This window comes from Pieris napi, chromosome 16, assembly GCF_905475465.1.
Source record: "Pieris napi chromosome 16, ilPieNapi1.2, whole genome shotgun sequence".
Lineage (NCBI taxonomy): Eukaryota > Metazoa > Arthropoda > Insecta > Lepidoptera > Pieridae > Pieris > Pieris napi.
The window spans coordinates 9,169,431-9,193,946 of NC_062249.1; the positions used below are offsets into that span (position 1 = coordinate 9,169,431).

Here is a 24,516-nt window from a genome sequence, read left to right on the forward strand (position 1 = left end):
AACATACCAGTATTTTGACAAATTAACGGTTTGAATAAATGCTTCAAATATTCAAACAATTAATACATTAGATGCTAGTATTTCCTGTATTAAATTAATTTATTATATCCTTAACATAATGTTGTAGAACAAATCATAATATGATTTTAGAACTTTTCTTATCGTCATATTTGAAATTCGAACGTAAGGAAAAATAAAACATATAAAAATTATTTACACTTTATTGTATAACATACTGGCCATAGTCCAGACAAAAACACAATCTTAGGTGGATTTTTTAGATAATTTACATAACTTTCGTAGAATAAAGATAAAAGACAACATGGAGCTTATAATAAAAGTATATCTAACATTTTATGCCATTATTTAACCATGACTGAAAACCATGTCGGTTACCATGGTTACTATTTCTTTAATATGACGAAAACATGAAAAATAACGTATGTCAATGTTTATGTTCTATTAAAAGATCACAGGTACATATAGAAATTAAATTAAATCAATTCTGTGACAAGCATAAACAAAAGTTTATATTAAACGCCTGTGGGAAACACACTCGCAAATAATCGAAGCGCAAATGTGATGTTTATTTTTAAACCTGTTTGGATGAGCTATTTTAGTCAGTTCTAGGATAGTTAATTTAGTAGCCGGCATCCGCGTCGTAACTGCTTTTTTGACTGCTGTATTTACCTGTGAAAATATATAAACACTTATTAATTTCAAGGTGTTCCAGTAACAAGTAATATTACGTATATTACGAATTTATATACAAGAACAGATAAGCTTACAAACGAATGCATTATATTATGTATCACTAGCGACCCGCCCCGGCTTCGCACGGATGCAATGCTGATACTAAATTCAAAGTGCTATAAAGTATAGGGAGAACCGCGGCCTCCGACGCGCTGAATCCCGCAATTTTTAAATTTGTAATATCTTCGAAATATTCATTTAAATCATATGCTGTAAAGGGCCATATAGATCTATATTAAATGAACAATGTATTCAAGGTATTTAATTGGTTAAGGATTAATGCTGTATTGGTTAAAATCGCTTCGAAAATTAGCCATTATTTGTCGTAAAAAGTAAATGACAAAAAAAAGTTATTGTGGGTTATCCATAAGAGATAGACATATACCATCACGGACTTTTCTGTAGACCTTTTCAATGTGTACAATACTTAGTACATTATTTTGATAAAACTCGTAGGGTTCAGCCTGCGTTTGCAATGTAAGCGGAAAAAATGTAATTATTTACGACATCACATTAGAAACCTCAAAAATAACAGTACTTCTCCACTATTTAATGGATGTTATTATACATATAAACCTTCCTCTTGAATCACTCTATCTATTTAAAAAAACGCATCAAAATTCGTTGTGTAGTTTCAAAGATTTAAGCATACAAAGGGACATAGGGACAGAGAAAGCGACTTTGTTTTATACTATGTAGTGATTATGCAGTATATGGATCATTATACGCCTACAAATCACTACGATGTGGTGATGGTCCTTATACCCTGAAAACGCACACAAAGTAATACTCCTAAGGGTATATACAACTTCTCGATCTTCGCCCCGAAGCCATCGAGTCTAGTCTAGGATAGACTGGTCAAGGATTCTCCCTTTAGGTCTTAGAAAACTCACACCATCCTACTACTGATTGCTGTAAAGTGTTTGAAACGTGTACTGTAAAATGTAAGGACTAAGGAACGTGCGACTTACATCCCATATAAAGTCTAACCTAACTTTGAAAAGCATTTTTGTTTAGCTATCAAACAATATTAACGGTATTTTGACTTGAGAGTTGGAGTAAGGGCTCTTAAATGTTTTTTCATGTAAGTATTATATTTGGCTATATCGTCGTCGGAGGTATTAGGTAACGTATGTATATACTATTAGCTAAATAGCCTTTGTTGCTACTGTTTAAGTTCTTATTATTTCTGATAACTTTTTGTATGACGTTAAAAGGCAATTAAATTTTAATTTCCAACGCACAAATATACAGTGTTTAAAATATTCTTAACCTAAATAGTAATAATAATATATAAAAATTGATAAATAGGAAATGAAAATAAATTTAATACTGGCAGCTTTTCCTCGCTGCATTGCGATACTTATTCGTTGAGCGAGGAAAGCACCAGCTCTGGAGTCACTAGTACTATCCAAACGCCAACTTAAATCTTTTTTTTTTTTTAAGACAATTCACATCAATTGACCTAGTACCATGCTAAGCTGGTGAAGCTTGTGTTATGGGTACTAGGCAACGGATATACGGAAATATGTATAAGTATATATATACATATTTAAACACCCAAGACCTAAGAACAACACCAAATGCTCATCACATCGATGTTCGCCTCAGCCGGGGATCGAACCCGGGGCCCATGGATTCGCAGTCAGGGGTACTAACCACTAGACCAATGAGTCGTCAAATCGCTTCTTTAGCGCCTGTACACTTGAACCCCACGATTCAAAAATTTCTTACAGCGAATTTTAGGAAGGTGTCTATAAAAGTTTTGTTCGGCATTATTTCTTTGAAATTTTTGTTTATTTCTAAAATTTGTTTGGTGTACCTCATAGCCATACTTTGGAAAGAGTACCATCTCTTCGTCTATTGTTGCAAGGAACTATAATTGTTAGAGGACTTATAAGCTTCATATATTAACTGAGTACCTTCGCGATCCGTGAGTTGTAGGCTTTTCAAGATAGCTTCAGGAATCGGTGGTGGTGTTGGCAGATGGTCCCCACTGGGTTGGAAGCCGTTCTCATCAGCAATGTATGAGACAGAGTACGTTTGACCATCATCACCGATGTAGGAGTAGGAGCCGGATACCTGGATGGAGCCTTCTTCGGGTGTTGATCCTGGCAAGACTCGTCCTAAAAAACCACAGCGTTTGGTAAAAATATTTTAGAAGTCAGTTTCCTCTTGCTTGAAGTTCCAAGCATTGGGCATCCGGCAGATATATGTATGTCAGCGACATTGAATCTTTTTTAAATAATAATTCTGTCATCAACTCGGAACCAATATTGTTTCGTCATATATCAAATTAAAGACCTCAGACCAGAGGTAATGCGCTAATTACTACTTCGTGGATAGTTTCCGTTTTAACTCACGTTTTATCGCTTAACTTATTATTATGACATTGTGTTGTTCTTATTATATGACTTAATGAAAATGAATAAGACAATAGTGCGGATTTTTATAATTGATTGATCTAAATGTACCTACTTTCTTGCAAATTAATGATTTGATATTATTATCAAAAAGCTGAGTGAAGCTAAATATTGAACAACCTCTCCATAAACAACTTAATGTAGACTGTACTCTTAACTATACTCTTTCGTCTCTTTCTGTCAAATTGTGTAAATGGAATGTATAAGGGGGAGAGCCAGTATGAAAAGTAAACCCTACAATTTAAAAAGAAAAGCACAAGGCATTTCGTAGAATGAAGATGCACCAATAAATCACTTCACCACGTAACCATGACGAAAGAGGCAACTCACAACAACATTATGTCATATTAAATTACCGTTTGATTGACATGTGGTTCATAGCGTAACCCCTTGGAGTGCTCTTATTGAGACAAATTTTATGCAATCAATAAATACGTATATTTATTGAGAGAATCGTGTTGAAATGTAAATAAGGTGTATTGAAATTTGTTAAGATGTTATTAGAGATTTATATCGGCTTTTTGATTGTGATATTTTGAAAGTGGATTTCAACGCTTAAAATTTAGTTATGGAAAAGGTTAATTCAAAGGCGTACTGCTGGATATATAGAAGTCTTTTAAGAAAAATTGACATCTTATTTTAAAAAAAATAGTTGGTAGTGGGTTTGATAAAAGGTATATGTTACGAAGATCGAACGTAGCCTATATATTTAGAATATAAGATCTATTTAGTATTTTGTATAAAGCACGCGAAACATCAAAATATATTGACGTGACAACGTCTTATAATTCGATGGAGCCGGCTGCACGCACGAAAAAACATGACTCATGCGGCGTTACCTCGCTATGAGGCGTTCCATTTAAGGCTTAAAGTGCAAGCGAGAGCGCGAAGCGATAGAGAGGCACAATCGGACTCTGCGCTCTTCAGCGTTCGACATCTGTCTCTCTCCTACTTGAGTGAGCGATTCGTGACGTTGTCACGTTCAACTATCGTCAGTAAACCGACGTTACAGAAAACCGATATTTTTTTTTAAATTATGTTCGATTATCTTTTAGTATCTGTTCCACAAAATAGTCGTTTATTTTTATTTTGGAACTTACCATTTTGTTCAGCTTTCGTTCCATCACTGGTTTCGTATGCGTAGTGGAATCCTTCTTCATTCATTTCATTTTCAAATCTTAAAATTTCAGCCTGACTTCCTGCATTTTGGCTTTGAACATTCTGAGCGAAGCTTTGGGCTTGAGCATTCTGAGCGAAGTTCTGGACTTGGCTAGGGTAGTTTTGGGTTTGACCTCGCGTTTCAAATGGCGCTTGGAGACCAGCAAGCGCACCATCTGCTGACGCGACATCTGGAGGCAAGTATACCGTGTCAAGTTTTGCGGCCGCAGCCATGCAGGCGAACGTGAGAATGATGACCTGAAAATTAATAATATATATTTAATTTTGAATATTTACTAAGTCCCAGGACAAATTAGCTCAAAAGATTTTATATCCTGATAGAACTTTTATAAAAAATATTTTGTTTTGTACAGAAGATCTGCTTCTGTTGGTGAATAAATGTTACTCAAATCACCCATAATATCAGCGATTGTACATAATTATGTTTATTTTTGGTGTTACGGGTTTGAACTTAAATCGGCGAGAGCAACGCGAAAAGGATACCAAATATTTAAAAAAAAATCAACACACTATAATAATTTTATAAACCCTAGAAGGCACTCGATTGACCTGTGGCGTCCTCGTCGTCATTGGTGAAATAAAATTACCAAAATAAATTATATATTAAATTACAAAAAATGCACTTACCAACTTTTACGTATAGACCGTGTCTATTGTTCTCCGCGGCAGACGGGGGGCGAGGCACGCGCATTCCACAGCGCGCTCCGCCACCAGTACGGCCCAAGATTTCTTAAGCGACACACGTACAACTCGCTGCCGACGCCGCGGTTTATTTTTACGAAAAATATATACATCTTTGAGATCACACAAGTTCTATTATTTATATAGTGTTATACGACAACACGAACACTATATTGGTGACCCCCGACGTGATCAGAGTAAGAAAAAACTACACGCCACGCGGTCTTAGCACTTTTGCCATGCAAGACGACACGGACAATATGGAAAAAGGTGCACATGAAATTTTCAAAGTTGGAATTAAAATACCACCATTTTTACCGAATAGACCTGCACTCTGGTTTGCTCAACTGGAAGGCCAATTTTGTTTGGCGGGGATAACGTCAGACACGACTAAATTTTATAACGCGACTAGCCAACTGGACCCACAGTTCGCTATTGAAGTTGCGGATATTATAGAAAGTCCTCCCAAAGACAACAAATACCAAACCCTCAAAGCGGAGCTAATAAGGCGATTAAGTAAACCGCGCGAAGAAGAAATCAGGCAATTTTTAGACAATCAAGAACTCGGCACTAGAAAGCCTTCACAATTTCTTCGTCACCTGCAACATTTGGCCGGACCACAGGTACCAGACGAATTTATTAGATCAGCATGGCACAATAGGTTACCCAATAACATTCAACCTATCATTGCATCGCATATGGATATGCCGCTAGAGAAACTTGCAGAGTTGGCTGACAAAATTATAGCCATCGCAGCCCCAACCCCACCAAATGTTTACGCCGCTACATCGTCCTCAGCTAACCAACATGCTGGAAATCCTCCAGACCACTACCTCACCGCCTTAGAAAGCTTGGCCAGGCAAGTTAACGAATTAACCAAGCAAGTTGCTTCCCTGAGCATGCATAATAGCCGATCAAGCAGATCACCACAACGTAGGTATAACAGATCAAGATCTCACTCACGCTCCACCCAAAGATGGAAGGAAAACAAAATGAATAGCGTGTGTTACTACCACAGAAAATTCGGTGAAAACGCCATAAAATGTCTCACACCCTGTTCCTACAAGACTTTAAACGCGAACGGCAGCCTGTAGTGGCGGCTAACGACTGCCTTACGCATACTCCTAATGACCGCCTCTTCATCGTCGAAAAGAAAACTAAACTGAAGTACTTGATAGACACGGGATCTGACGTTTGCGTTTTTCCTAAGTCGGCGACCAGAGACCAGCGTCATAAAACTAAATATGAGTTATACGCTGCCAACAACACTATCATAGCTACGTATGGCTACATATCCTTACACCTGGACCTCGGACTTCGCCGGGACTTCACCTGGAGATTCGTAGTTGCGGACGTCACACGACCCATCATTGGTGTTGACTTCTTGGGCCACTACAACCTATTAGTGGACTGTCGTCGTCACCGCCTCATCGACGGCCTCACAAGTTTGTCCGTCAACGCGCCACGCTGCGCCAACATTTCTGTGGAAACGGTGACCATCAAAACAGTTGCTGGAAACTCCGACTTCCATGACTTACTTCGCAACTACCCAGATGTAACGAAACCTACTGGAAAGCCAAAAGAAACCAAGCACGAAACGAAGCATCATATACGTACTACCCCTGGTCCACCAGTCGCAGCTCGTCCCAGACGTTTAGCCCCAGATAGACTGCTTATTGCGAAAAAAGAGTTTGAAGAGATGTACGCAAATGGAACAGCTCGTAGATCAGAGAGCCCATGGTCGTCTCCCTTACATTTAGCCAAAAAGAAGGACGACGGTTGGAGACCATGCGGCGACTATAGAGCACTTAATGCCAGAACCATCCCTGATCGATATCCAATAAGACAGATTAATGACTTTGTTTACCAGCTGTCTGGAGCTAAAATATTTTCAAAGATTGACCTGATTAAGGCCTACAATCAGATACCTGTCGCGAATGAGGACATACCTAAAACAGCCATAACGACACCATTCGGACTGTTCGAATTTCCGTATATGACCTTTGGTTTAAGAAACGCTGCTCAAACCTTCCAAAGATTCATCGATGAAGTTCTTCAAGGCCTGGAATTTACATATGGGTATATTGACGACATCCTAGTATTCTCGAAGACCAGAGAACTCCATCTTCAGCACCTTAAAACTGTCTTCGAACGACTTAACCAGTATGGTATCTTAATAAACACTTCTAAGTCCATATTCGGCATTAACGAAGTAACTTTCCTCGGCTACAGCGTCTCGACTGAAGGCATACGCCCCCTCAAAGAGAAAGTGGAAGCAATTACCAACTACCCACAGCCGAAAACAGCAAAACAACTCCGACGGTTCCTGGGAATGATAAACTACTACCGGAAATTCATCCCTGATGCAGCAAAGATACAGGCTCCTCTGAACGATGCCCTAACAGGTAACATCAAAGGAAATGCACCTATCGATATGACTAACCTTGTCACAGCTTTCAATGAGTGCAAGCGCAGCCTATCTCAAGCCACTCTTCTTGTCCACCCTGAAATCAACCTGGATCTAGCCTTATTCACAGATGCTTCAGACGACTCCATCGGCGCTGTCCTGCAACAAAAACGAAAAGGCAACTGGGAACCCTTGGGATTTTTCTCTCGCAAACTGACGACATCGCAAAAAAAATATAGTCCATACGATAGGGAGCTACTGGCCATATACGAAGGTATCAAACACTTTAAATATATGTTGGAAGCAAGAAACTTTTGCATTTACACCGACCACAAGCCCATCACCTACGCCTTCACAACAAACAGAAGCCAGTGCTCTCCAAGACAATTCCGTTATCTTGACTATATATCTCAATTCACCACCGATCTAAAATACATCCCCGGGAAAGACAACATCGTCGCTGACGCCCTATCACGTGTAGAAGAGATTGTCACCATAAACTACGACGCACTTGCAAGAGATCAGGCTCAAGACCCTGAATTGCAAGCTTTGCTTACCAAAAACACAGCACTACAACTGAAGCAGATCGCTGAAAACCAGTTGTACTGCGATTTTTCTACCAAATCGCCTAGACCATACATAACACCTGCCTATCGCAAACGCGTTTTTGAAACCATTCATCAACTCAGCCATCCCAGCGGCCCTACCACTGCTAAAATGGTAGCTCAAAGATTTGTGTGGCCCGGAGTAAGACGCGATTGCAAAATTTGGGCAAAGGAATGTGTAGACTGCCAACGAAGTAAAGTCAACAGACATACGAACGCACCATTTACAACCTTTCCAGTACCATCAGAACGTTTCGCCCACGTACACCTGGACATTATAGGCCCATTACCATACTCTAATGGCTTTAGATACTGCCTGACAGCAATAGACCGCTTCACACGTTGGCCTGATGGCTATCCACTAGCGGATATTACAGCAGAAACTTGTGCTTCCGCGTTCATTACCAACTGGGTATCTCGTCATGGATGTCCACAAACTGTAACAACAGACAGAGGCTTACAATTTCAATCACAACTTTTCCAAAGCATCACCAACCTGATCGGCGCAGAACATCGTCCCACCACCTCATACCATCCGCAATGCAATGGAATGGTGGAGAGATTACATCGCCAACTAAAAGCAGCCATCATCTGTCACAACAACCCACAGTGGACTGAAACACTTCCCCTAGTGCTACTAGGAATAAGAGCTGCCTGGAAAGAAGATCTGCAGGCATCAGCCGCCGAGCTAGTATATGGAGAACCACTACGACTACCGGGACAATTTTTCTCAACTTCGCTTGACCAGAACCTAAATCCAGCAGACTATACAGCTCGCTTGAGAAATCATATGGCAGCATTAACCCCAACTCCTGCATCAAACCACAACAGTAAAACATTCTATTTGCCGAATGACATACATACTGCACAGTTTGTTTTTCTTCGCCGTGGTCCCGCAAAACGATCGCTTGAATCACCATATACCGGCCCATATAAAGTTCTGAAAAGAAATACAAAAACATTTTCATTAGACATAAAAGGCAAAGAAGTTACAGTAACAATAGACAGAATAAAACCAGCTTACCTTACGAAAGAAAACAGAGAATACGACACGACCATTCGTCCACCGTTGACCGCACTGCCGCTCCACACCAATCACGATGCACCGCCACCTGAAAAAAAGACTAGAAGTGGAAGAGTAGTTAAGTTTCCGGACTACTATCGACCGTGAAACGGTCTCGGCAGGGGAGTGATGTGGCGTCCTCGTCGTCATTGGTGAAATAAAATTACCAAAATAAATTATATATTAAATTACAAAAAATGCACTTACCAACTTTTACGTATAGACCGTGTCTATTGTTCTCCGCGGCAGACGGGGGGCGAGGCACGCGCATTCCACAGCGCGCTCCGCCACCAGTACGGCCCAAGATTTCTTAAGCGACACACGTACAACTCGCTGCCGACGCCGCGGTTTATTTTTACGAAAAATATATACATCTTTGAGATCACACAAGTTCTATTATTTATATAGTGTTATACGACAACACGAACACTATAGACCTATCACACAACAAAACTGTAAATAAATATAAACAGTTTTTTCTGACTCTCGATAAAATTTGTGATCAGCCACTTTAAATCCTTGATCTGTCACACATTTTGTCTTAGAAAAATATTAAGAAAACAATTTAATGTCGCGCCATTTGTGAAGGTTGATTTCGTGATGCAGCTGCAATATGGGCTGACAGATGCAACCTGCTGATACTCGGTATCAGAAATTATTAGCTGCTTTCCTACAACCGACATTTAACTATGTGTATGTATATACATTTTTTTACGAGAGGAGTTTGCTATGTAGAATTTTTTTATCACTGCATTGATCTATTTCCTGTGATATTTGCTAAATTTTACTGTTTTTGTTAACATTTTTTTGCCTAATACTTATCTACATGATATACAACGTTAGATACAAAAGTTCTAGATATTATACTAAAATGTAACAAGCCAACCACTAAATCGAGTTCAATTAAGCTTTTTACTGACACAGGCAAAACATTTTATTGTTTTCTTATATATGTTTCACTGAATGGTCCGATTATATTCCTTTATAAAACATAATCAAATTGTTGTTTTGAGCAAAAAACCACGCGTACATTTAAGAAATTATACTTATAAGGAACCTTCAAGGATCTGATAATCAGTTATTGAACCTAGGGCTTTATATGGTGCCGTTGAGGCCCCGGTAGAATGCGAGAGGGGACCCGGAGCCTCTGTAACGCGCCCTTGGAACTACCCGTGGTGGTTTTAGTGGGTATTGCTCACCAGTCTCTGAATAGCAGAGATTCTAGTGTGGGAGAGTCCCCTGCAACTTTCGGGGGCATACGCAATTACCACCTCGGATAAAAAAGAAAAAAGAAAAGTCTTTGGTGACAATCAAACCGCGGTAAAACACAATTATAACCACTTGTTAGCTTTTATTATTTATTTAATAATATTCTAAATAATTTATGAAACATATTCTTTTGCTACAAGTGCGCATGTGCAATAATTACTCATTGGACTCGTTCGGTTATTTACGAATTGTTACGAATTGACTCGAATAACTGCCCGAAGTGGGAAGGTCGAGTCAGAGTGGGGACTAAAGGATAAAACAGCTTGTAGCACATGCGCACAGGCAATTCCTTTGTTCAAGTTGGTGTTTATACATTTTCGCTTGGGTCAGTGTGTGAAATATAGTAAATCAAGTCATCATTGGAGTGTTTAATTTCCTACCCTAAGAACCAGATCAACTAGCCCTAACAAATCAGAAGAGCGGGATGCCATCGAGGTAAACTGATATGGTATATCATATCCTTGGTGTAAAGGATTAACGCCCACGAGGTATGCGATTTTTTTTTTCCTTTCTACATTTTGTAACCTAAAGATGTAGGTACTTTTTTTTTTTTATTATTTTTATTACACCTTTGAAGGTAAATTAGTTACATTTGTTATGAAACCTAGCTTACGATTATGAAGTTTTGTATTTTTACTAACGGAAGACTGTGCTATTGCGTAGGAAGTGTGGGACTGTGCTGTTTTAGGTTATCTAAATTTTTTACCAACTATAACCCGTCGGCCCTGTCTTGTCGTCTTATATCGATGAAAATCAAAACTTCCCAGCTGAAGTCCTTCATACCTACCTAACATAAATGGAAGAAAATGAATCCTATACGAGTGTTCGAAATACATAATTTTATAATATTTGATGAGGGTGATCCCAAATATTTTTACTCGGCCGATCCTCATATGTTTTTATTAGTCTTTGTTGAGATTTACTCGAGTTATGTTAGATGTATATATAGTTTTTGATAATTATAATTGATAATATGTAGTTACGTCCACTAATTAGAATTTTATAGTGAGTGTTTAGTGCGTGTTTAAGAAACGTTCTGGTAGGGAGACATTATGGCGAGGTATGTACTCGGGATTTTGCTATGAGTTATGCATCGACGGCCACCGAACCTGTCCTGTAAAACATATAACGTTATTTATTTTAAAGCTGTTACATTACATATTTTTATAATACTTACCGTCGGTTTAGTTGAAATAAATTGAATCATTATTATAAGATACTAGCAGACCGGCCAAGCGCGTTGCTGTGGCTAAGGTTTTTCTTATATTACATAGTAGTAAACTATTCAAGGGAGACGGTAGGAGAACACTAGTCATGGGGACCACCATGCTTTATTGGTTGTTATGCCGTTGAATTGTAGCTTATGTGAAACGTTGGTACTTTCAACACAGCGCCATCTGTTAGAATTGTGACTGTTCAATAATAAACAAATATTTTGCAATAAAATAATATAAATTGAAATGTAAGCTATCCTATCTTTTAAGTTAGATCAAACTGCACACGGTGTGCAAAATATTTGATATCGGTTCGGTAGTCAGGAGTCGATAGTGGACAAACAACGTGACACGTAATTTATATATTAAGATTTACGACAGATTACACAAGTAATTAGTTTAATTTTGTCTCATATTTTAACAATTTTTTTTTTAGAGGTTACTTGGTGAGTTGAATATTTTAATAAAGTTTTATTTTTACAGACTACTTTATTATAAATGTTTTACCATTTTTTTTTTTTAATTATTAGGCAACTTGAATATTAAAATAAGATACATTTAATTAATTTATTATTTTTAGATGTTCCAAGCTGATTTAATATTATAATAAGTTTCTTACAGAACTAATTTATTTTAATTTTACCATTTTTTTTAGAGGTTCTTTGGTGAGTTGAATATTTTAATAAAGTTTTATTTTTACAGACTACTTTATTATAAATGTTTTACCATTTTTGAAATTATTAGGCAACTTGAATATTATAATAAGATACATTTAATTAACTTATTATTTTTAGAAGTTCCAAGCCGATTTAATACTATAATAAGTTTCTTACAGAACTAATTTATTTTTTATAATAATAATTTTACCATTTTTTTTTAGAGGTTCTTTGGTGAGTTGAATATTTTAATAAAGTTTTATTTTTACAGACTACTTTATTATAAATGTTTTACCATTTTTGAAATTATTTAGCAAGTTGAATATTATAATAAGTTACATTTAATTAATTTATTATTTTTAGAAGTTTCAAGTCTGTTTAATATTATAATATTTTTACAGAACTAATTATTTCAATTTTTTTTTTTTATATATATTTTATACCATTTTTAGAAATTATTTAGTGACTGTTATTATAATAAGGTTTTTACATATATAATTTATACTTTAAAATAATTATTCATTTTTAGAAGTTCAGTTAGTTTAATATTAAGGTATTTACAAAAGTAATAAATTTTACAATAATTTTCGCCATTTATCGTAGAAGGTTAGTTTAATATCATATTATGACTTTGTTATACGAAAATTCAATTGAAACGTATTGTTTGAAGTATATTTTATTGGTAATTAAAGCTTAAATGTTTTATATATATAATCAATACAAACAATATTTTTTTTTTATTACTACGTTGAATAATATTCTAAACTATCTTAAATATATGTATTAATAAAAAAATTATTTGATTTTATAGAGTGTCTTTGTTACTTAGAATCGACGCCAATCCTTATAGATTAAGATGGCTGGAGTAATAATGTACAATGTTTTTCTTTTGTGTAACGATTGTTTCCAGTATGACTAGACCCAATAAGAATCCAGGGTTTTAGTCCTGAGTTACGAAGTCGTTTTAGGGACGAGGCATATAGAAGTCGAACCTTATGGTTGTTTCATTGGTGAGACTAAAGCAGCTTGCTTTCCAATGCAGTAGGTGCAGGCTATAGGGCAGTCGTAAGTTAAACTTACCACGAAGCTGCAGCAGATCGAGTGGCTACGCAGGCGTTGCCACTACAAAGTAAGGTGACGCAAAATAATATCGGTGTACGGTCTAAATGATAGTTTACGTATATCTCACGAAAAGGCTACAAATTTAAGTCCGTGGCGAGACAATTAGTAGATCGTTAGTCCAAACATAGAAGATATTTCTTAAAATCGATTGGACAAACGTAGCGTTACTTCAAAGAAAGATTCAGAACAAATTTGATGTCTAGAATCTCAAGAGGAAACGAAAATGTTTTGAGTATCAAATGATGAGTTTAACATTGATTGTTTTTCAGTTTCATAGGTATTGAAGTAGTAATAAAATGCTTCGGTCTATTTTTTTCTTACCTCTACCTTTCGTTTATACCGCAGGTATTAATAGTTATGAATTTGATGTTGATTGCTTAATGCGATATTGTGATAATGGCAGCCGACATTGGCGCCATTTGGCGCTTTGACATGGTGAAATGAATTTAATAAGAATGATAACAGTAAAAGCGCTATTACTGTTGAATAGTCGTTAATTTGTTAATATATTAATGATTAACGTTAATAAGGAAATGGAATGAAACTATAGATACTTATTTGTTGAGGGATTCTTCAAATAATTTTTAGGGATTGGTTTTAAAACTTGTACAGGAATTAAGATAAAGCTAAGCGACAATTATATTACCCGTAATACGGCCTTACAGAGTATCAAACTGGGAACGGAAAAATAAAAAACCAGAACTGAAGGACTGGTAATTTGTGCACTGTCCTAGGCTGTGCATTTTGCCCGTTAAAATAGAATTGATTTTGCTTTGATTTTTCTAGATCTTAACATGAGAACAACAAACGAGCCCTCTACCGCGAATCGATAATAATCAATTGGATAATATTTCAGTCATGGGTGTTGTATTACACAGGGCCTCGCATCAGGGTACTATTAGAAAGCTGATGGTATTTCTGGTTTTAAGTGAGAGCAAGGGTAGCAAAGATGAAAAAGATGACCTGGTAAGATGACTCTATAGGACAACGACACAGTAAGACTGTATATTATGAGGTATTAATATTATTATATTTTTTTTGCTGCTTAGAGATTTAAAATATATAAGAAGCAAGCATTCGCAAGTTTAGGTTTTAAGGAGGAATTAGTAATCCTCCCGTAGTCAATTTTACATGCACCATGTTAAATGGGAGCATTCAAAGTTGGCATTGCTGATAAAGAAGTTTGATTTACTTCAAATGAGTAAGACTCTGCTGAATGTTAACATACTGCAGAGCCTAGTCTTTCTGACATTTCTTTTGCGGTAATTCACTTTGGGTATATTACAAAGGGTTGCTTTTTGATACAGCATCAAACAGACATAAGTCTCAATTTCATTAACAAATCTGAAACTTCGATGTCACGTCATGTCGACAATTTAACTTGCTTGCTAAGGCTGTTGTTCTTTTTGTGTACTGTGGCTATGTGCTTAGAAATTCAAAATTACATATGACCTTTTAACATATTATGTATTCCCTACAAACCAATCAATACTTGGTTAGTTTTTTTTTATTTTATTTTGTTATTGGTCTTAATAATGGATATGAAATACTTTCATTATGTCTGATGATAGAATATCTTAAGACAGAATTGATTAAATGTTGTAATGAAATTTAATAATGTAAGAAAATTATTGTATCATCTTGATCGGTTACCAATGAGGTTGTATTTGACAAAGTAATGTCAAATTATTTGATAAAGTAATTTCACATTTAATTCATCTCCAGAAGTGATAGTATCCTAATAAAAGTGATGGCTTAATATAATAAGTAAGTTTTGAGTGCGTTGAAATATGTTGATGAAAAATAATACTCTAAAGAAGTAGGGTTGTAGTAGTAATAGTTCAAGTATTTGTTGTGCTTTCGATAAGTATTTTTTCTGAAGTCTGCACGAAAATCTGCAGCGTTTTTGTCAAAGAAAAGAGGGAGAGAGCGATTGAGACTTGAACACCGATGGTGTTTTTAATACATATCAATATCATTATTATTTTATTATGGGAAAAAATTACCATTTTTTTTTTGTTGGTTTGGACCTTTTGCTAAGACCCAGTTGGCTATTTTACAAAATGTGGACATTAGTTAGCAATTATGATAGTAATTTCTTATATTATTGAACTAATTTAACTAATTTTAGCTCTGGTTTTTAATTAGCCTTGGTATCATTTAATAATATAGAAAGACTGGGAAAATTAAATTATGGGATTTGGTCAGCTTAATTACTCAATAATTAATCTACAAAGAAGTTTCACTTTTGACATGTGTACCTTGTACTTACGCACTATTTATTCGTATAATTGACATAGACTAGAATATTTATTTATTTATTTAGTTAATAAGCTTGCGACATCGCACACAGTACTGAATCTGCTAATTATTTTGCAAAGTCTTGCATCTTAAATGTGTGACAATTGATGTAAACATAAGTTTTACAAAAAATATATAAATTATAAAGTACAATTAAAACATATACGAATATCAATTTCACATGATAAATTCACTATTGTGAATATAAAGAGATCATAATGGACTTAGTTTGGTAAAACTTTATTGTGATCTTAAAAGATCACAGTAGTTTCAGTTATGTAGGACTTTATTGTGAATATAAAGATATCTCAAAGGATTTAGTTATGTAAACTATATTGTGAATATTAAGAGATCACAATAGATATAGTTATATAAACTTTATTGTGAATATGGGTAGTTTACATAACTAAATCTAATATCACAATGCATTTAGTTACGTAAACTTTATTTTAAATGCAAAGAGATAAAACAGATTTACTTATGTAAACTTTATTGTGAATTTAAAAAGATCACAATGCATTTAGTTATGTTAACTTTATTTTAAATGTAAAGAGATAAAACAGATTTATTTATGTAAACTTTATTGTGAATAAAAAGAGATCACAAAACAGATTCAGTTATGTAAACTTTATGGTGAATTTAAAGAGACCACAATGCATTTAGTGATGTGAACTTTAATGTAAAATATATTGTAAATATAAAGAGATCTCAAAAGATTTAGTCATGTAAACTATATTGTGAACATAAAAAGATCTCAAAAGATTTAGTTATGTATGTATGTAAGACTATTGTGAATGTAAAGAGGTCACAGTAGATTTGGATGTGTCCGACTATTGTGAATGTAAAGAGGTCACAGTAGATTGGATATATAAGTAATAAGACTATTGTGAATGTGAAGAGGTCACAGTAGATTTTAGATATTATGTAAGACTATTGTGAATGTAAAGAGGTCACAGTAGACTATTGTGAATATGAAGAGGTCACAGTAGATATGATATGATAAGACTATTGTTAATTATTGATGACTTGATATTTTAAAAGAGTACCGAGAGTTTTTTACGCCGGCTTTTTCTCTCGGCCTACACCCCATGTCTTCTTTGCCGATGAATAGGGATTTCTACCGATACATATTTAATGACGTGAAATAGGTGATACCTGTATCTTTTATTCCATTATAAATAAACATAAATTAAATTTAGGTTCAATTTAACTAAAGAGATGTAATTCAAGAATGAAAGTTAAAAGATACATAGAATTAATTTTGTTTCTGTTTTGAGTTGTAATTTACAAAGCATTGTTTTTGTTTTTCTTTTTTTTGCGAGACGCAAACATTGTCAGGAAAGGCCGACTGTTAGCTTTTATTATTTATTTAATAATATTCTAAATAATTTATGAAACATATTCTTTTGCTACAAGTGCGCATGTGCAATAATTACTCATTGGACTCGTTCGGTTATTTACGAATTGTTACGAATTGACTCGAATAACTGCCCGAAGTGGGAAGGTCGAGTCAGAGTGGGGACTAAAGGATAAAACAGCTTGTAGCACATGCGCACAGGCAATTCCTTTGTTCAAGTTGGTGTTTATACATTTTCGCTTGGGTCAGTGTGTGAAATATAGTAAATCAAGTCATCATTGGAGTGTTTAATTTCCTACCCTAAGAACCAGATCAACTAGCCCTAACACACTGAAACAGCACAAAAACACTTTAAAACAAACACAAATTAGAATAAACTTTTACTAACGTATTTCATGATGCTTCTTCAAGGGAAGATTGTAGAGAAATGTAACGCTGTGTTCATCTGCCGCCAATTTATACTAAAGCAGTAATCGTAGATGCGCGTGATATTCCCTTCATCTTATGCGCGTTGAAATAGATACTATAATTCCATATTGAGCAAGGACACGGGTTTAAGAAGCTCACATTCCAATGTAATAGTTTTAAAATATTGACATTGGAGGTTAAAAGCAATTAAAGTATTTAATGCATTGAATGAAATCTTTAATGAAGACATTGATTGCTTCTGTTGATTCGTTGTAACTGTGGCGCAAATGGTATAGAGTACTAAATACTATTACATGATTTGTATGTCATGAGTAAAGATACTATTTGGTAATGTTAGATTTAGATAGATTGAGCTGGGCTTGTAATCCCATCTTATGGCAAATGTAGGGTAAAATTGGACCTGGAAGAAATAATTGCCGAAAAATGCCGAGAAGGGATTTTTACCGCTAATCCAAGAGTCGTTAGAAATACTAGACTTATTAAAAAAAACCACCAACCACCAAGAGGCGCTACAACCATCTGTTACATGTCTGTTTCGTGAATATGTATTTTCCTTAGTAGATAAGAAGTCATCCGCCTTCTGTACCTAACACACACCGTCGACATTTTATGGTAGCTGTACACACTCGGCGAGACACCCCGAGACAGGCCGAGGGCGAGAGTGTACAGTAGAGCTCTCGTCTCGCCTCGCTTCCTCGCAGTCGGTCTCGCCTCTCTCGGTCGCCTGTCGGTTTTTTTTGCGCACGAGTCAAAGGGTCTCGCGAGTAAAACAAGAGCGACCTGTACACACTCGTTCAATCACTTGCTCGATGACTGTGGTTGTGACAGGACGTATCGCACAATGTGGTCTAAAGAACGCGAATTAGAGTTTTTGGAGTGTTACCAAAGGGAATCGTTGTTATGGAATCCGAAGGATGTAGGACACAAAAATAAACAATCTCTACATGATGCTTGGATGCGAATAAGCCGGCCGATGGATATCCCAATTGAGGAACTAAAGAAAAAGCGAGATTCAGTCATGGCTACGTACCGTGGACATAAAAGAAAGATTAATGCATCTATACAATCAGGCGTTGCTTATTGCACAAAGACAAACAGCAGCAGCGGTTTCCACGTCCATTATTAACGGTGTTTTAAATACAAATAACGTAACGAGTGTGTACAGGCTGCGCTCTTCTCTCGGTCCTCTCGGTCGAGACTCTCGGCGAGAGGCTCTCGCCGAGTGTGTACAGCCACCATTAAATATGAGCGAGTGTTGAATGCGCTCTTGGAAAGTCTATTGGTGCACAGCCGGGGTTCGAATCTACGACTTTAGGGATGAGAATCTCATGCTGAAACCAATAGGCCAACTCTGCATCAACCATGCATAACTACTTCACGCTGTTTTTATATTAATATTTAGTAGGTGTATTGGAAAATGACAAGTTTCAGAACATGAGCCAAACCATCTGATTAGTAATTGGCACATTACCGTTGGTGTAAAAGCTTTGCACTTAACTTTTTTATATAATATTAATAGACGTTTCTGCGTGTAGGTACTGCAATATTTTTATTAACATACATTTTTTTTCATGTCTATGAAATGGTATTTATATGGAAAAAACACATAAAGAATTCAATAAATATTTATTGAACTTATTCCCAGCCTAAACTGGACTTTAAAACACCAATTCAATACTCCAAATACAAAGGTTCAAGTAGACAGGACGGTTTTTCTTAATTTAAATGTTTACCACAATGTAGTACTATATCTAGAATATATGTCAAGCTATCTTTTCTAAAATATATGAATGATAGCAAAAAATTTACATAAAATAAAAATACTAGGTATTTAGTATTTTTTTGATTTTTCTTAAGCAAAATAAGGTTTGTTCGAGTACTGCAAGGAGCGATGTCTTTTAATACACAATAAGTTATTTCGTTTAACATTTAACTACATTGTCATTATTTGTGATTATATGTAGTTTTAGTTAGAGTTAGTAACAATTCGGTGTTAGTATGGGTTAGTAAACAAAACAAAAAGACACCCATAGTGGGATTGTAATCAACAGTTAGATTTAAGGAGAGCTTAATCATCATCATCAATCTCTTTATTTGGTCCATTTCTGGACGTAGGCCTCCTCCATTTTCCATTCGCCCTGCACTGGCGGCTCTGTATCTAAGGAGAGCCTAATATAATTACTTATTTAGTTTAAATACCAATTACACATAATTGGCTATCCCAGACGATACATATACTCGTATTACGATAAGAACCGCTCACGTTGGGCAACCAAATCCTTTTACTTAAATTAACTTACTATAAACTTTAGAGTTCACGACGTGACAGTTTTCAAGGACATTTATGCTCTATGGATGATCAAAAATGAACCTTATGCGTTTAAAATAAGAATTAATATACAAAGTGAGTTAAACTAGATGAATGCGTGTCAATTATCAAATAATTTCTGCGACTGGCCGGAACTAGCATGAATAGAAGATCAGATCCGGATACCAAATAATAATTCTCCAATATTCCTAGAACTCAATAAATGCTGCCCTGCGATTCTGTAACTCACTTCACGAACTCACACAGCGGTTTTCGCATCGGCGGTCGCTCTCAAATCAGTCGTGAAGCAGTCATTTTATGATTTGGCATTCTGAAAAGGTGGGAGCTTGTACTTTATTGTTTATCAGAGTTCGTGAAGTGAGTTACAGAATCGCAGGGCTGCATTATGAAAATAAATCAGTTAAAAATAAATAATGAAGTAATCTTTGTCGTAGAAACATTGTTTTTTTAAAGAATGCGTAAAATTATATCCGGAAATAACAAGCCAAATTACAATATAGCCTGTTCCGCTAATATAAGAAACTGCCGAATAAATTGCTTCTGTTCCGGCTCCCATATAATTTTTCCAAGTTTAAACAATGCACGATAATAAAATCACGATTTAAAATGTTAAAGATTATTAAAATTAATATTGTCTTCTTCAACATTTGGTGCTGAATTCTTGGGAAGCGTAGCGACGTACAAAGTTAAACATAATTAATTAATTATTATGAAAATTTGTTAAAGAGTTCTACTCGGAATTAAAAGGACTTGCTAACTTGCTTCTACGTTTATTTGTACTCCAATTTTTATCGTTTATAAAAGTTAATTGAGGAGAATTGTTAAATTAAGTCGATAAAAGATTTCATAATGGAAACATAAAAACATAGATATTAAAAAGAGGTTACATATTATGTTATTAGGCAACGGACCTTATCGCAAACAAGCGATTTCTTTCAGGCAAGCCTAGTATGGACAAAATAAGAAAAGAAATACCTGCTGAGGGGTACCTAACTACGAGAGGTGCAATTAACAAAAAAACAGAAAATTACATGTAACACTTTAATTAAGCAAACTAAACTAATGTCTAAAAACTCATTCTTAATAATAACTAATTGCCTAAATCAGTCACACAGTATAACACTAAGCTGTTATATTATTTATTTATTTATTTATTAAGTATATTTAACGAACTCTTTTATCTAAAATGTATGACAATTTATGTAAACATAAATGTTACAAAAAAAATGTAATTAAAATATGTACAAGATAAAATAAAAATGCCAGAATTTTTTGTTAAGCAGATAAACAAAATTACTAGCAAAACAGGGGATTAGGTACGAGATAGGCACTTAAAAATGCTTTCTTTAGAATGGATCAGCCCACTACTGAATAATCCAGTACTGTTTAATCCATTATAATCGCGAAGAATCCGATAGAGAGGTGAGCCTTGCGATCCTGTAACTCACTTTTCGAACTCACACAGCGGTTTTCACAGCGGCGGTCGCGCTCAAATCAGTCGTAAAGCAGTCATTTTACGAATTGGCATTCTGATAAGGAGGGAGTTTGTAGTTTATTGTTTAGAAGTATTCTTTATTTATTTTACAATTTTATTATAATGTTGACAGAAATCTATAAAACTGGCTACATTTAAACTCCACAGTCTTTTCACACATTTCTCAGCGAATTTTGCATACAAATAAAAGTTCATAATTGATCTTTAAAAAATCGGGAACGAAACGTATGTACGAATTACGGGACATCGTCAAGAAACAAATGAGCATGGGGTAGTGATCCGCCTGCGCCATCAAATGCACAGTAATAATATTCTATTAATTAACCAACTGCTTTATAACCTAGTCATTAAATATTACATATAACTAGCGTAGATTACCAACACAGAGGTCATGTCGTGTGAACGCAAAACTAAAAAAATGGAATCATATCAAACGTGAAGCTTTTAATTGTTGTTACAAAACTTACTAGTACCTACCTACCCAATTAGTTGCGTAACAAATCATCATTGACCTTGACATTACTATTTGGCAGTGATTATGTTTGATAAAGGTTTAAGTTATAAAAGTTTTTCTCAGTAGCTCTACAAAGTACGTCAAATTATTGTGTGAAATGTTTCAGTTTTGTTAACGCACCAAATTTTTATACAAAATTCATATACATATAATGCACAATGCGAAACATTCTCCTTGGAAAGAAAAAAAAAAATACTGTCAGGCATAGCTCAGACTTTAGATATTATAATTATAATAAATTAGCAATAAATTATCCTTTGTTTTAAAACATAGAAGACACGTGTTCTTTAAGATGGGTCAAGTTCGCGCGGTAATAAGTAATTTTTGAAGTGAAACTTCTTTAGGCGCATGAGTGTAAAATGTATACGGATGAAACGTCTCTAAGTTGTCAGTGACGTAACTATACCATCTGGGGCCCGTGGCAAATTCTTTTGATGGGGCCCTATTAGTAAAAATCGTCACGTTGTACTTAGTTTAATTTTAATAAACTTAAGATTGAGATTTTTAGAGTAGTCAATTACACGTTGTATATGTCCCACTAATGGCCATAGGCCTGATGTTTTATAGTCCCCACGCTAACCTTATGCGTATTGGAGACTTCACATTCATCCATAGAACATCAATACCTCTTGGGGAGGGACCCTATTGGGTCGGGGGCCCGTGGCATTTCGCCAGCCCTTCCACGGAAGATGTCCAGCGTTTCTGTCGAAGAAAAGGGAGAGAGCGATTGAGATCGATTGAGAGAGAGAAATTCTATTTTTAAAATTAAATTTTCATAAAGAGAATTTATGAAATATTAGTATTTTATATTTTATGCATATAATTTATTGGAAGTAGTGAGTGTCTAATTGGTAATAAAACTAAGATAAAATAATTAATTTTTTGGACTCTTGGTTGTTTTCTTCGACGCTTTTGACTTGAACCTCTCATTTAAGCGTTTGACGAAAGCACTTTTAAAAATGTAGTTCGTTAATTATAACAGTTTATTTAACTTTAGCTACTAATCATACTTGCAACTTTTAATTGAATTGATATAATTGAGATCAGTGTAGTAATGAAACTTGAACTTTACTTTAATAACTAATGGTGAATTTATTTTTTATATAAAATGTGCACATTCGACTCAAACTTTTACTTATTTAATGTACCCATTTCCTTTTTTATTTCTTACCTTTTCTTACCTTTTCTTACCTTTTCTTACCTTACAGGTAATTAAAGACCTTACAATCATAGCAGGTGATTCAATTCAATGAGAAATTCATAAGTCACTTCAAGGATCCGTAAGCGCAGCGGTATTTCCACGTAGGAACTCATATTCGAAAATAGTACGAAATTTTCGTATATTCATGGCACCAAAATCTCAACAATTTTACTAAAACAAAAAACTACGTATCTCAAAAGTTACTTAAATTAAATTAACACGGCTTTCAAATAAAATTTATTTGAATTTCGAATTGCGCGCCAATTTCACAGGCAGTTGCTATGAAAATTTGTAAATTTTCTAATTTTAACTTAACATTTTCTACCATAATATGCTCTTAATTAGAATCTAAAAACCTTTTTTTATTATAACACTTCTAAAGCAACATTTCTTGCCTGAAAGTAATATGACTTTTATAACATACCATAATATGACATATCGTACCAACAATGTGATTTTGTTTTGATGAGAATATGAGTAGGATCAACAATAATTGGTTTGTCTCTGGTTAGTTCATTATGTATAAAAAATAAGACTTGTTTATGATTCAATGAGAAATAGACATAAATGAATTTAATATATAATTAACGGAAAAATTCTACGAAAGACAAGGCGCCATGGGCGAAACGAAAGAAAAAAAATCAATGGGAAGTTATCATTTTCCAACTCAGATATTATTACATATAAAACCATTATTTTGACTTCTCTAAGAAAAATATTTGTCGGCGCATTCCTAGCGCCATCTGTTAAGAAATACTGGAAATACGTTGGAACGAGATTTGACAATTGTCAGTCTGGCGGAGCCTGGTGTCGATGGTCAGCGCGGCCATGTTGAATTTCGTCTAGTTTTCGAAATTCGAACGTCAACGGCGAGCGCACCACGTCTGCGACGAATCGCTTTTGTTCCAAATAATCTTGTGTCTTTTTGTTACAAAACTAATTAAAAGTGATTGATTAAGTGATTCCCTAATTACTAGTGAATAGATTTTAGTGAATTGCTGTAAGGGAGATACTTTTTGTGATTCTATTATTGAAGACATGGCTTATTCTTATGATATGGGCGGAGAAAATCTATTCACTAGTAATTAGGGAATCACTTAATCAATCACTTTTAATTAGTTTTGTAACAAAAAGACACAAGATTATTTGGAACAAAAGGATTATTTGGAAGCGAGCGAATTCAACATGGCCGCGCTGACCATCGACACCACGCTCCGCCAGACTGACAATTGTCAAATCTCGTTCCAACGTATTTCCAGTATTTCTTAACAGATGGCGCTAGGAATGCGCCGACATATTTATTTTTTATTTACATTAAGGCTAATTGGTCTAATTATAATAAGTTATCAGAAAATTGTTTTCACTTTTAGATTTTAATTATTTAGAGCCCCTTGATTTATATAACAATTGTTTTGATGTTTTACACATCTGAAACAATCTCAAAACAAAAATGAAATCGAAATTTGAAAACCCTAACAATACTTCCACCTTGGTGTAACCATACATGACGTACTTAGT

At 35.1% G+C, this 24,516-nt stretch overlaps 1 protein-coding gene across 1 annotated transcript; it reads right to left on the reverse strand.

The window, feature by feature from the left end:
- Positions 1–606: 606 nt before the first annotated feature.
- On the reverse strand, positions 607–17,523 carry LOC125057296 (cuticle protein 3-like). The gene is made up of 4 exons (XM_047660908.1): positions 17,419–17,523; positions 4,277–4,592; positions 2,676–2,879; positions 607–690 (listed from the first exon to the last, which is right to left on the reverse strand). The coding sequence occupies exons 1-4, from the start codon at positions 17,425–17,427 to the stop codon at positions 641–643; spliced, it is 579 nt and encodes a 192-aa protein (XP_047516864.1). The 5' UTR covers positions 17,428–17,523; the 3' UTR covers positions 607–640.
- Positions 17,524–24,516: the final 6,993 nt, after the last annotated feature.

Coding starts and splice junctions, on each gene's coding strand:
- LOC125057296 (XM_047660908.1), bottom strand. Junction 2,880..4,276: donor AACGAAAGCTGAACAAAATG/GTAAGTTCCAAA, acceptor GTGGTTTTTTAG/GACGAGTCTTGCCAGGATCA. Junction 691..2,675: donor ACAACTCACGGATCGCGAAG/GTACTCAGTTAA, acceptor ATATTTTCACAG/GTAAATACAGCAGTCAAAAA.